The 12,623-nt window shown below is 37.9% G+C and overlaps 1 protein-coding gene across 3 annotated transcripts in view; it reads left to right on the top strand.

Moving 5' to 3' along the window:
* LOC410480 (trichohyalin) overlaps positions 1 to 12,623 on the top strand; it is a 175,217-nt gene that overhangs the window by 109,098 nt on the left and 53,496 nt on the right. For 2 of the 3 annotated variants that reach the window (XM_006560177.3, XM_026445187.1), the window contains one exon: positions 3,838 to 3,930. The exons of the other annotated variant lie outside the window; for it this stretch is intronic. In XM_006560177.3, the coding sequence (XP_006560240.1) occupies positions 3,838 to 3,930 (93 nt within the window). The remainder of the gene's footprint in view (positions 1 to 3,837; positions 3,931 to 12,623) is intronic. 3 annotated transcript variants of the gene reach the window in all.

Raw genomic sequence — 12,623 nt, forward strand, 5'->3', positions numbered from 1 at the left:
TCGCGGCAAGTGAGACGTAGCGTGGAAAAGGGGGAGGAGGAGGAAGAGGAAGAAGGCGGAAGAAGGGAGAAAGGGCCACCCCCTCCGGTCTCAAGTATATTCACGCGAGTTTTGCCTGGCGCAAGGTCAGAATCGAGGCGCCGTCGTCGTAAAAGCGGCCGTGGTGCTGACTGGTGGTTACCGGAGGGGTTGCTAATACTCTGGAAATCTGCTCCCCCGCGTCATATTTGAAACCTTCCAACCCCGGTATCGAGGAGGAAGGAGGAGGGAGGCACACCTCTTCGAAATTCCGCTTGTCGACATCCGCTTGATTACACGCGTCTCTCTTCCGCTTCATTTCCGAGAGAGGAGAGGGAAGGAGGGAGGGATGTTGTCGGTTGAAAATTTTCTCCCGTACGCGCCTTTCGGGATTTTCAACCTTCCCAGGATGGGATTCTGAATGATTTCGCTTAAACGATCCCTCTTCTACGAGGGGAGGTTGGACTATGAGGATTCTTCGTGATAGAGTGAAGGTCGTTAGGGGTTCTTTTCTTATTTTTTTTTCTTTCTTTTCCTTTTTTTGAGAAATTGGATTTGGAATTTATTTTTAATCTATCGGCGAATGTTGGAGAGATTCGCGTTTTTCATCGAGTTGATCAAATCAATTTTTAGTACAGATTCATAAAAATTCAATTTTGTTGATTTTGTAAATTTTCTATCCGAATACTTTGTGTGTTTAAATTATAATTTAATGGCGAGGCAGTCAATGAACGTCTTGGAATATTGTTGATGGAAATGAAAGAAGATCTTTCTTCGAATGATAAATCTCGTTGGAGGTGATAATAATTCGAGGGGAAGAGGGGAAACAGGATAATCCGAATGTACGTGGCTACGGATTTTATTCACGGAGAGGGTATATTTTGAAATGAAATTATCCACGATGGAACATAGGAAAGGCGTTGAAAATAATCGATAATTAATTTCATCACCGGCCGGATTATTATTCCAATTTCCAATTGGAACTCGGGGGTACTGTTACCTGTGCAAGGGGGAAACCTTGGCGTTACATACTCGACGTCGAGCGAGGCCTTTGCTCGTGAAACGTTGTGTAATTACGGAGAACGACCGAGAATAACAATTAACACCGTAACGAGTGGAGGGTGGCCTCCTCCTCCTCCTCCTCCTCCTCCATCCCCGTCAAGCAAACCTATTCGGACAAGGACCAGGAAACAGAATGGGACTCGACGTGCACGATGGAGGTTATAAGCTTCAAGGTCGTTTGAATTTACATTACAGTAAACACAGGGGTTGGGGGTGTGATCGAGAGGGGACTAATTAGTTTCACCTACTTTCCTTGAAATTGTGTTATTAACGCGCTTTTTTATTTCAGATGGAATTTACTCGTGAAAATTTTAAATTTAAAAAGACGATATTCTTATTTTTACAAAATGTCGAATAATATGGGAAAATTAGAGAATTATTCGTACGTGTGATAAAATATATATAAAGAAATTTTTGTCTACGTTTGATGATGAAGCCAGTACGAATAATGGAGTGATAAATCGTTAATCCTTTCACGCTCTTATTACAAATACGTTCTTCTTTTTTTTTTCTATATAATTTATAATATTCGTTATTTGTTATTTATCGCGAGTAAAATCGATGAAAGAGATTCTAGTTAAGAAAAAAAGAAAACGAGAAAGATTTAAGATTTTTCAGATCAGACTTTGACAAATATATAAGATCGATTCACAACGCGTTTCACAACGTGTTCGTGAAGAAGAGCGAGAAGGATTAAACTGGAGGGTGCGACTTAATACTCGAGCTTCTCGGTTGCAATTGGTATTCGGTTGTGGCGCACGTCTAATGCCTTGCTTTTGTCTCGATAGGGATGAATGGGGCGAGCGATTTTCCTCGAGGAGAACGTAATGGGTAAACCAGATCAGCCTCGACCTCCTTTTTTTTTTTTTTTTTGCAAAGTCCTTTACCAAAGAATTTCACGAACGCGGAAAGATTAAACGGGATAAAGAGGAATTCGTTCTCAAGATTTTGAAACTGTACATATATCCAATTAAAACGAAGCACATTGATTGATCGATAATTTTAATGGTATAATTTTTAAAAATTTTCCAAATAAAAGTTGATATAAGATTTTGATTTAACTATCAATGAAGATACTTTGAAGGAAAGTGAAATTTTCCATAAGAAAAAAACTATATAATCTCCTCAAAATATATCGATCTATTCTCGATTAATAAAATTTAAAGAAAGGACTCACTGTTCGATTGGAATCATTTCTGCTCGAAACAAACGCACCTTTCCGTTTCTTCGAAACGTGATTACACAATTAAATCCAAAGTGTCCACCATTCTCCTTGGGAGAACCATGGCCCGATCTTAAGGGGACAAAAGGAGAACGATCGCCTCTCCCTTCGCCATAAAACAACCCTTACACTTTTATACAAGTTCATTCTTTTCCAGATATACCGTTCCCTATCCCTCTTGTCCGAGCTTTTCTTCCTTCTTTTTCCCTCCCTCTTCTCTCCTTTTTTTCCCTACGCCACGGCAACCAGTTACCAGAACCAAACAACCCTTGTATTTATGAGGGATTCTCCGAGGAAACAGGGTACACACCGGCCAATTTCCACCGTACCACCCCCTCCACCACTCATACCACCACCCATTCGTGCTTCTCTTCCTAGTACCGTCCCAATTTTTCCGCCCCATAGCCTTTAACGAGGACTTTTCGTGGGAAATGATCGTTCTTTATTGATAACCAGACCACTTCTAACGGCGGTTTTATTCCACCACCCCCTTGTGACCGAGGCTGGTGAACGAGCCGGACTTTCGTTATACGTAAGGGGTTGCTGTGTTATATGGAAAAGGAAAGTCGAATGAAAAGTTTTCATTCTCTTTTAATTTTGCTCGAATTAACGGTAATTAATTTATTTATTTGATTGTGTGACACGTGCGTGCATGTAATAATTAGGTGATCGATAATTAGCGAATATATAATGGATATATTGGGGATATTCTTGTGTATCGTCAAATTTTAATTTATAATCACGAATAAAGCTTGTAGATTATTTTTTTTGTATGTAAAATATTATAAAGAACAATTAAATGGATGTTTAATTGTAATTAGATTTTTTTTTTTAGATAAATCTTTTGAAAAATTTTGGGATATAGCACGAAAAGAAATTATATTTGCCTGCTTGATTCTTTTCTCTTTATCAATTCTAATTATTTATCGAAACGAGTATCTTGTACAAGAATACTTATTCACTTAATAAGTATTGGTGAAACTATAACGTTTAACAGGTTAAACAATATCTTGTAACCGATTCTCACACCTGTACATTCAACGCGAGAGAGAAAGAGAGAGAGAAAAAAGGAACGGATTTAATTCGTTCATTGATCCATCACACGACGAAGAGAGAGAGAAAGAAAAAGAAGGCGGAAGGTCAAAGACTACCCGTTACTCGCCCGCTAAATATTAATCCGCCCGTGTAGTAGGAGGCAGAAATTAAAATATAATCGAAAGAGAAAAGTAACAATTGTCGGAATACACGGAAGAATACACGGTTTAATTATTAAATAATTCCCAAGAGAAATTAAAAACTGGTCCCATCCCAGACGAGCCGATAGAACTTCCATACGATTAAGGAGCCATATATCTCTGCGCCCGTGGACCCTTTTAATTAAAGAGAAAGTACCGTGTCGTTGAATTATCGCGACCAGGGAGAGAGAGAGAAAAAATAAAAGAAAAGAGAGAAAGAGATATAGAAAAATCGCGATGTAAACACTTGCTGTGAACACAACTCAAACGCGCGTGTGTGCGCGCTTCGTTATTTTCCAGGAGCCGCAGCCGCATCCAGGGTGTACGTGGACGCATTGTCTCGATTAGCACGCCAGGCGCAACTGGGTACATGGGGTGGTTCCAAGGATGTCGGTAAGTTTCCCAATCTTCTTATTATCGTCATCCCTCGAAACTTCTTCTTCCCCACGGAGATAGGAATACGTGGCTCCCCGCGACAAAACGATAATCGCGTGTACCGGGTGTCCAGTAATTCTTTCATTGAAATCGTATCGTTAAAAGTAACTTGCTTCCTTAAATCTTTGATATTTTGAAAAATTAAAAAATGTTAAAGAGATACGAAAATATTTGTCTTTTGTTTCGAAACAATATTTGTTGAAATTATTCTTTCATTTTATCTTGCTTAAAGAAAGGATTCTCATTGGATAAGGCACAATGTGTGTCCGTATATACTATCTCTTTTGTCTGTCTACCGGTTCTTGGTAATTACGGTGAATTAATTAAAATTTGTCACGTAATTATGGACGAATGAACGGGAGCCACGGTCGATTCTTAAACGACAGCTGCGTCGACGAAGGTTAATTAATTAGCGTTCCACGCATCATTAGACGGGCAAATAAATCGTTGGATCGTGGCAGCCAGCTGTTGGCTGGTCGGAAAATTTGTTTGTCCCCGCGATCGTTACGTTTTGTTCGAAAACGCTTTGCCGTTTATATACGTTGAATTTAGACCCGTAGTTTTACACGCGAACCTCCCCCTCCTTTCTCTTCTTCCACCCCCACACACGCACGCATACACGCGCATCCCTTCCACGACTTTGTCTTCGTTTCGATGCGCCTCTTAATTACCAGATTGCCCGCGTTCCATGATAATTATTTCAATTACGTCGACGCAGCCGGGGATATTTATAGGAAATTAATAGAGAACCCGGCTCACAATTAAAATCGGCCTGGTCGCCGATTCATCCACATCCGGCGCTCCGTTTTTAATTGTTTTTTCCGTGATTTTAATGGCCAGCAAACACTCGCGTATCCCGGCTCGTATCAACCGGTATCCGGTTAATAAGGATTTTAATTCGTATTGATTCGTCGCTTGTTCCCGGCTCGATTGTAAAGGGAATGAAATGGAAAACGATTTCAATGGATATAACGAGTTAACTTTTATAGGATCGGGTTAATACTTCTTATACGCGTTGCACGGACAAAGTGCGGAATTGTCTATTAATTTTGGACGATATATCTATCTGTGATGAAATCTGTGATGAAATGTATTGTTTTGAATCTATCGTTCTTTTTCTCTTAGACAGTGAGTAGAAGAATTCTTTTTTTTCGACGAATAAAGAAACAACATTTCGCGTAGTTGTTGTTTAATCAAGGCAAAGGGATCTCGCAGTGTCTTGCAGTCACGATGGCTCTGTAAATGTAATTTCGTGTCAACCTATTATTATTATTATTATTATTATTACCTTCGATAATCCTGGCGTACGGTTGATGAAACAATTCACAGCGTATCGGCCGTGTTTAAATTAACGTCCAATATACATAACAAGGAATACATTATAATATAGTTGTGAAGTAATTGCATCATAATGGAATAATCACTCCACGGTGCACAATCGATGTTTCGATATCGTTACACGGATCAACGTGGTAATTTTACGAATGCCGTTATTATTAAAATTTACGAGCGTGATAGGCGTGAAACTATCCACTATCCATCGACAATATTCGGACGGAATATTGTGATGAACTTTGACGAGGTATGTACATGAAAAATTTCGTACGCGTTTCATCCTCTTTACCTTATTAAAAGTAAATTCTTAAATCGGTGTTGATTTTATTTCCCTTTTCGTTTAACTTATCACGACTCGCTTTTATTATTATTTCTTTTTTATCTTCTTTTCGCCATCATCGCAATTATCTTCGTCGGCAATTTGCAATTCCGATAGAAATAGGGGACAAGGATAATCGATACAAACAGTTAGAGGAGTCTCGCTTCCTAGGAACGATATTATCATCAGCCTTGGACGAAATTTGGTCTGTCAGCGCGAGAAACGTCGGTCGAGCACTTTCGTGGTTTCCAAAGCCAATAAAGACCCGCTCTGTTTAACCGTCTCTCCGCTTCTCTCTCTCTCTCTCTTTCTCTCTCTTCGTCCGTCTTATGGAAAGAACAGAGGCGTAGAGGGGGCAGGGAGAGGTGGAAAAAAGTTGCTAACAGGATCATTGCAGCGTGATAAGTGTACGTATTAAGGGCTGGGTCGATAACCCGTTCCTTGGCCTGGCTGGCCAAGCCTCGAGACGAAGGCAACAGTCTTAGGAAGCTGCCCAAGTGCGACGGAAGAGTTTTTATTTGTTTTTCGCCCGGAAATCCCATTCGATCTCGAAACGAATTGCCCGTTTGTTGCTCGTTTAGTATTTTCCTCGCGACGATAGTTGCTCGCCAGTTGAATAGTTAGATATTTCTTCTCCGGTCGAAACCGGAGTTCCTCGTCGAAGAAACGAAAAATAACAATTTTTATTCTGCCCGCCGATCTCGTGTTGATCCGAACTTTAGAATGAATCAAGATCAGTAAAAAATGATATTTGTTTGCCTTTATAAAAATTATTCGAATTTATGAAAAAATATTATCCAAGGAAAATTGGATTTTTATGCAAAAATACGAGAAGAAATTGATAATTTTGTTATTGAAATTTATTCAAGAAGTAGAGAAAATCGAAATCACTTTTCGATTCGTCATATCTTGGTCGATTTTTGTGTTATTATTTCGTTTCCAAGATGAAGTAATAAAATTCATAAGGGATATTAAATAGGTCATTTACAGAATGTGAAAACCAATTATCTTAATCATTAAAATCAAAATTTACGAGGAGAAATACACGCAAGTTATCAATAATTCGCAGGAATCCGATCCAATCATTTAAAGTTTCAACACTTTGGCAACAAATACAGATCTCAGAAGCGAACACACTGTGATATTAATTAACACGTATATGGGTGTATTATAATGCAATTACAGGATACCTATTATTATCCGTACCAACTTCTAACAAAGGCAAACTTCGTCTATCATCCTGACAAGACGCGGAACAGTATTGCTAACATCGTCGACCGATAATAATTTTTATCAAAGACAAAATTCACGAGTTATTTCCCGAGCTATTTTTGCGCGTCTGAAAAAGAAAAAGAAAAAGAAAAAAGAGAGGAAAGAGAAAAGAATGACGGCCAAAAAAAAATTCTTCCGACCTGCACCAAGTCGTTTTATACCCGAATACTGCGGGATGCGGTAATTAAAGGAAAGGATTTCACGGCCGCTGTTATGAAAGATAATACAAAACGAGTTCTCGAACACGCCTACGTTGTATCATCCTCGTGGATAGTGGCCGAAGTTAACTGCAATCGGTGGCCGGGTAGAATATCCGAGGCTTGGGTACAACCCCTGTTAACTGCATACGAGAAGCCCTCGGGCGGCTTCCAATTTAAACTCTGCCCTGTATGTGCTACCTCGAAATAGGGTTACCGTATTATTATTTGTCCTTCCAACTGGCCACGAATAAGAGAAAAGCGTATAAATTATTGCTCTATCAGGCTTCGTTCCAAGTACACCGGTCTTCTTTTAATTAAACTTGATTACGTATGACTTCTTAGAAGAGGAGGAAGAGGAGGAGGAAGAAGATAAAATTAAAATGTAAAATCGATAGAAAAATATTATATTTATCCTATTTTCAAAGAGAAAGGAATTTATGTATGTACTTGGAAATTTTTATTACGTTATTTCAATATTATATTATAATAGATCTTGATCATCGTCTCATCATGAAACGTCTATGCAATTTATCCTGAAGTATTGCATCCAATAAAAACATAGCTCATCGAGAGTAACGAAATTATTACAACGATTCGATTTTGCTCACGGATCACGGTGTGAATGGCAAAACGTTTGAAACGGAAGGTTAGGGGACCGAATGAAATTCGTGGAAAATTGATCGCTATCGGGGAAGTGTCGGGTTTAGGAGGACACTTTCGGAATTTCTTACAACAATCGATGAGGATGGAATATCTTATTATCCTCCATTTGGACGTTTGGCAGTTTTCCAGTGTACCCCAATTTGCACTCGTTAAAGAGATGCCTTCGAAACTTTTCCCCGCTCGGCCAATGTTGACTAAACGTTTCCTCCCTTCTTTACAGAACTCAATTTTCATTAGAACGTGGCCAACCTCGTGCCAGGATACCGCACGCTTTTTTCCACCTTCCTCAAATTAAATTCTCCGCTAAAAATTTAAACCCCGTTTCATCTTCGATGCGAAATAATAAGAGAGAGAGAGAAAGAGAGAGATCTCGGATATATAATATTAATTCCTGTGAATTATCTTCATCTCTCTTTCATCTTTTTTTAAGGAAAAAGAAACACAGTGATTCTGGAACCAGTTGCAAGGAATCAAAAATTTCGAACTGTGTTTCATCTTCGATACGAAATAATAAGAGAGAGAGAGAAAGAGAGAGATCTCGGGTATATAATATTAATTCCTGTGAATTATCTTCATCTTTCTCTCATTTTTTTTTAAGGAAAAAGAAACACGATGATTGAACGAGTTGCAAGGAACCAAAAATTTCGAACCACGTTTCATCTTCGATGCGAAATAATAAGAGAGAGAGAGAAAGAGAGAGATCTCGGGTATATAATATTAATTCCTGTGAATTATCTTCATCTCTATTTCTTCTTTTTTTAAGGAAAAAGAAACACGGTGATTCTGGAACCAGTTGCAAGGAATCAAAAATTTCGAACTGTATTTCATCTTCGATGTGAAATAATAAGAGAGAGAGAGAGAGAGAGCTCTGATATATAATATTAATTCCTGTGAATTATCTTCATCTCTCTCTCATCTTTTTTTAAGGAAAAAGAAACACGATGATTGAACGAGTTGCAAGGAATCAAAAATTTCGAACCGCGTTTCATCTTCGAAAATAATAAGAGAGAGATCTCGGGTATATAATATTAATTCCTGTGAATTATCTTCATCTCTCTTTCATCTTTTTTTAAGGAAAAAGAAACACGGTGATTCTGGAACGAGGAATCAAAATGAAATCGAGCGAAATAAAGATCGATGCCGATTGCTTTTGGGAATTGATTAGTCGAAACGTTCCCCTGTTATTGCGAAACATTCTCAAAGAAGGTCGTTTCAGGTTGCATCGACAGTTTACCAAGGCGTTTCTTGAATAGGGAGGGGATTTCCTTTGCCCCAGCGACGAACCTTTCAAACTTGCTCACCGAGGAATCCGGCGGCTCAAGTTTAAATCGACGGACTTTTGTCAACTGCGAAACGACACACGGAGACCTGAGGCGGAGAGACAAACTCGTTCAATTTAGACACGAGATTCTCCCGTTTCCCGCCTTGTCGAAAACTAAATTAAACTTTTTAATTATTACGAACGAGGGAATCGGGGGAAAAGATTGTTTATTCCACGCTTTCCTTTTAAATATTTCGTTTTTCCGCGTGCATTGGACAACATCTCGTGATAAATATCGAGATGTCTGTTAAAATAATCAATTTGGATGGATATTTGTAATTAATAATAATACTTAAAGTTACTCGATAAATAATCGATTAATCGATACATTTATATATTCTTTATAATATATCATTCTATAGAAGAGATATCATACTTAAATAGATTAAAAATAAAGGAATAATCGTGGAATTTGGATGAATATTTGTAATTAACCAATTTGGATAGATATTTGTAATTAATAACAATACTTAAAGTTACTCGATAAATAATAATCGAATGATATATATATTCTTTATGATATCATTCTATAGAAGAGATATATTTAAACACAGATTAAAATTAAAGGAATAATCGTGGAATTTTCTTCTGTAATATAATTTCTTTTCGAATAGCAGTATTCGAGAAATATCGACGAGGTTCTAAAAATTTCCAACGAAATTCGCTTTGCCATTAAATGACTTCTCGGCGAGAGGCTGTTGGACGAGTAGTTTGGACGATAATATTTCCGAAAATCTTCTTCCTCGGCCTCGGGGAGGGAAGCCCCAATTTCCATAAGTAAATCGACAAATTCAAATACCACGGATTTCAAGTACCAGTTTCCACGGGTTCATTCGCCAACAGCCTCGGCAATAAAACGTTAAATACGGAGCGGAGGGTGGAGAAACCTCGAGGTTTTCGGTAATTCGAATAACTATAATGGGCGAAATTCGATTTCAAAGAGGAAACGATGCATCTGGGCCTTCATTGTAGGGTTGTAGTCAGTATCGATCACTTGGAATCGGTAATTTGGCTGACACCGCTCGTTCAGATTGCGAGACTTCCTGAACCAGCCATATTTCGGTCAACCGTTAACGTTGTTACATTACTACTCGTCCCGAGAGACGAGAAAGTCTTCGCGCGTTTTGTGCAAACAATTTAATCGATAATGGAATTTCTATCTTCTTCAATCAAACTTTACGTTCAACCGTGGCGGAAGTTTCTCTCTGTCGAAAAATTCACTCTGAAATTAATCTTTAATCGCTTCCTCGTATGTTTATCGTTTAATTATAGAAGGATAAAGGAAAACTTTAATACATAAAATCTTTTGTGTGAGAAGATATAACTTCTCAGATATATATATCTCCATTATCAATTAGTTCCTAAAAATTACAACGATATTAAATATATAAAATAGAATAATTTCAAAATTGTTAAAAAAAATTGCTAAAAATTTACAAATCCTTTCCAATTTTACAACAAAATGATAACGATATTAAATATATAAAGTAGAATAATTTAAAAATTGTTAAAAATTCCTAAAAATTTACAAATCCTTTCCAATTTTACAACAAATTACAACGATATTAAATATATGAAGTAGAATAATTTCAAAATCGTTAAAAATTTCTAAAAATTTACAAATCCTTTCCAATTGTATTAAATCTTTTCTCCCACTTTCGCCATTCTTTCACATTAACAAGAAAAAATCGAAGGACAATGAATAAAATCGCGCGGTCGTGATTAATAACAATTCACTGGTGGATTAGTGTTTCCTTTAGTGGGTCACTCGATTCAATCACGCCACGAGGGCCATTATCAGCCGATCTTCATCAGCGAGATTTATCTATCAGGGGCCGCAGTCAGCATCCATCGTTTGATCCGATAATCCTTTCTAATTCTAACCCGGAGTCAGCGCCCCGAATTTCGCCCCGGCGGCGGCCTCTTCAGAGGTTTCATTCGACCCGTATGGGGAACCCGAATGAACGTACGCGCGGAAATTGAAAAGTCGTGTTCGACAGATTGATCGAAGAGTCGTCGATCGATGGCTTGCTGCTACACCCCTGTTTGAACAGCTTCCTGTTGACCCCGATTATCGGTCGGCCGGTATCCGCTTCGGTTTTCCTTCTGTAAAATTAGGTTTCGCGCTTAAGCGTAGGATTATTTGAGGGAACGTGAAAAGTATGGCGTGAATGTAAGGTGAAAGAGGATGAATATAAGAAAAATGTTAATTTTACGAATTATCTTAGCGTCTTATTTATTTATAATAAAAAATAGTAAGATTTACAATAAATGCATCTTCAATTTCAAAATTTACACGCGCTTGTTTATATTATACGAATTATATTATGCATTTATTTGGGAATATTCCTGTTTGCTCATTTGCTTGCAAAATACACTGTTTGCCGCATTTGTCCCAATTTTACTTAATTATGGCCAGTCTGCCACGAATTATTTGTTCCGTAAATATTTATTATACCGCGTATTATTTGCGTACAGTTACTGCTATATCTGTGTACAAAATGTTTCGATGCTTTATCCTCTAACGTAATTTTATCTCAATGAAATTAATATTCATCGATTAATTTTTTGTTACATAATCATTTCGTTAAACAAACGTGCAAATATATACACAAATTGTTTTTCCCGGTATTATCGCCGTTTGTTTTCCAATTATTGTTTATTTTAAATCCAGATGAGGATAAATCCCATCCCATCTTAATTATCTCCAACCAATTATCCGATAATTAATTCAGTTTTTCGAAATTTTCTATTCCAAACTTTCTAAAAATTCTATCTCTATAATTCTCTAAACTATTATATCAATTTCAATCGTTAAAATTTCCCGCTTCTTCCACGGTTATCGTCGTTTTTCCAGGCCAAGGGAAATCGGGATCAAGATTTTTCAATGATTCTTGCACGAGCATACGTCGGGGGCGATACAACGCGTCTTACACGCGTATTACCATAACACAACGCATTTGCGAAACGGGTGGAAAGTGGAGGGAGGGGTGGAAATTCGGGGACGGGGAGGAAAATTCGTTTTCCCTTACCCATTTTGGTGAAGGGAAACGTTCGATGCTCACCATGTTAGGTGGGCGCCGAAATGAAAGCGTGATAGCGAAATTGGCAATATCGCGACTTTTCCCTACCATTTCTCCTCCCCTCTAAAATCGATCGCGATCCCTCCCCTCCACCTCCCCCCTTCCACCCCTGGCGAATTTCCTTTCCATTCAGAATCCACTCGATGGTAACGAGATTGTTGAGATTTCGTTAAAGATTCGTTCGATATTAATTCCTTAACGCGGAGGAGGAGTGTTTCAGTATTGTCGAGTTGGGGAGGGATTGGATAACCTCTTAATTCTTGATTTCTCACCTTTTTAAATCGTGGAAAAAAATTGGAATTGGGCGAAATTACGTAGACAAATTCGAAAAAGAATATGAGAATGAATATAAGAAAAATGTAATTTTTATTTACGAATTATCGAGCGTCTTATTTATAAAAAAATAGTAAGATTTTGTATCTTTTTCGGATTGTATCATTTTCAAATTTATATTTCAT

This window comes from Apis mellifera, linkage group LG14 (genome assembly GCF_003254395.2).
Source record: "Apis mellifera strain DH4 linkage group LG14, Amel_HAv3.1, whole genome shotgun sequence".
Lineage (NCBI taxonomy): Eukaryota > Metazoa > Arthropoda > Insecta > Hymenoptera > Apidae > Apis > Apis mellifera.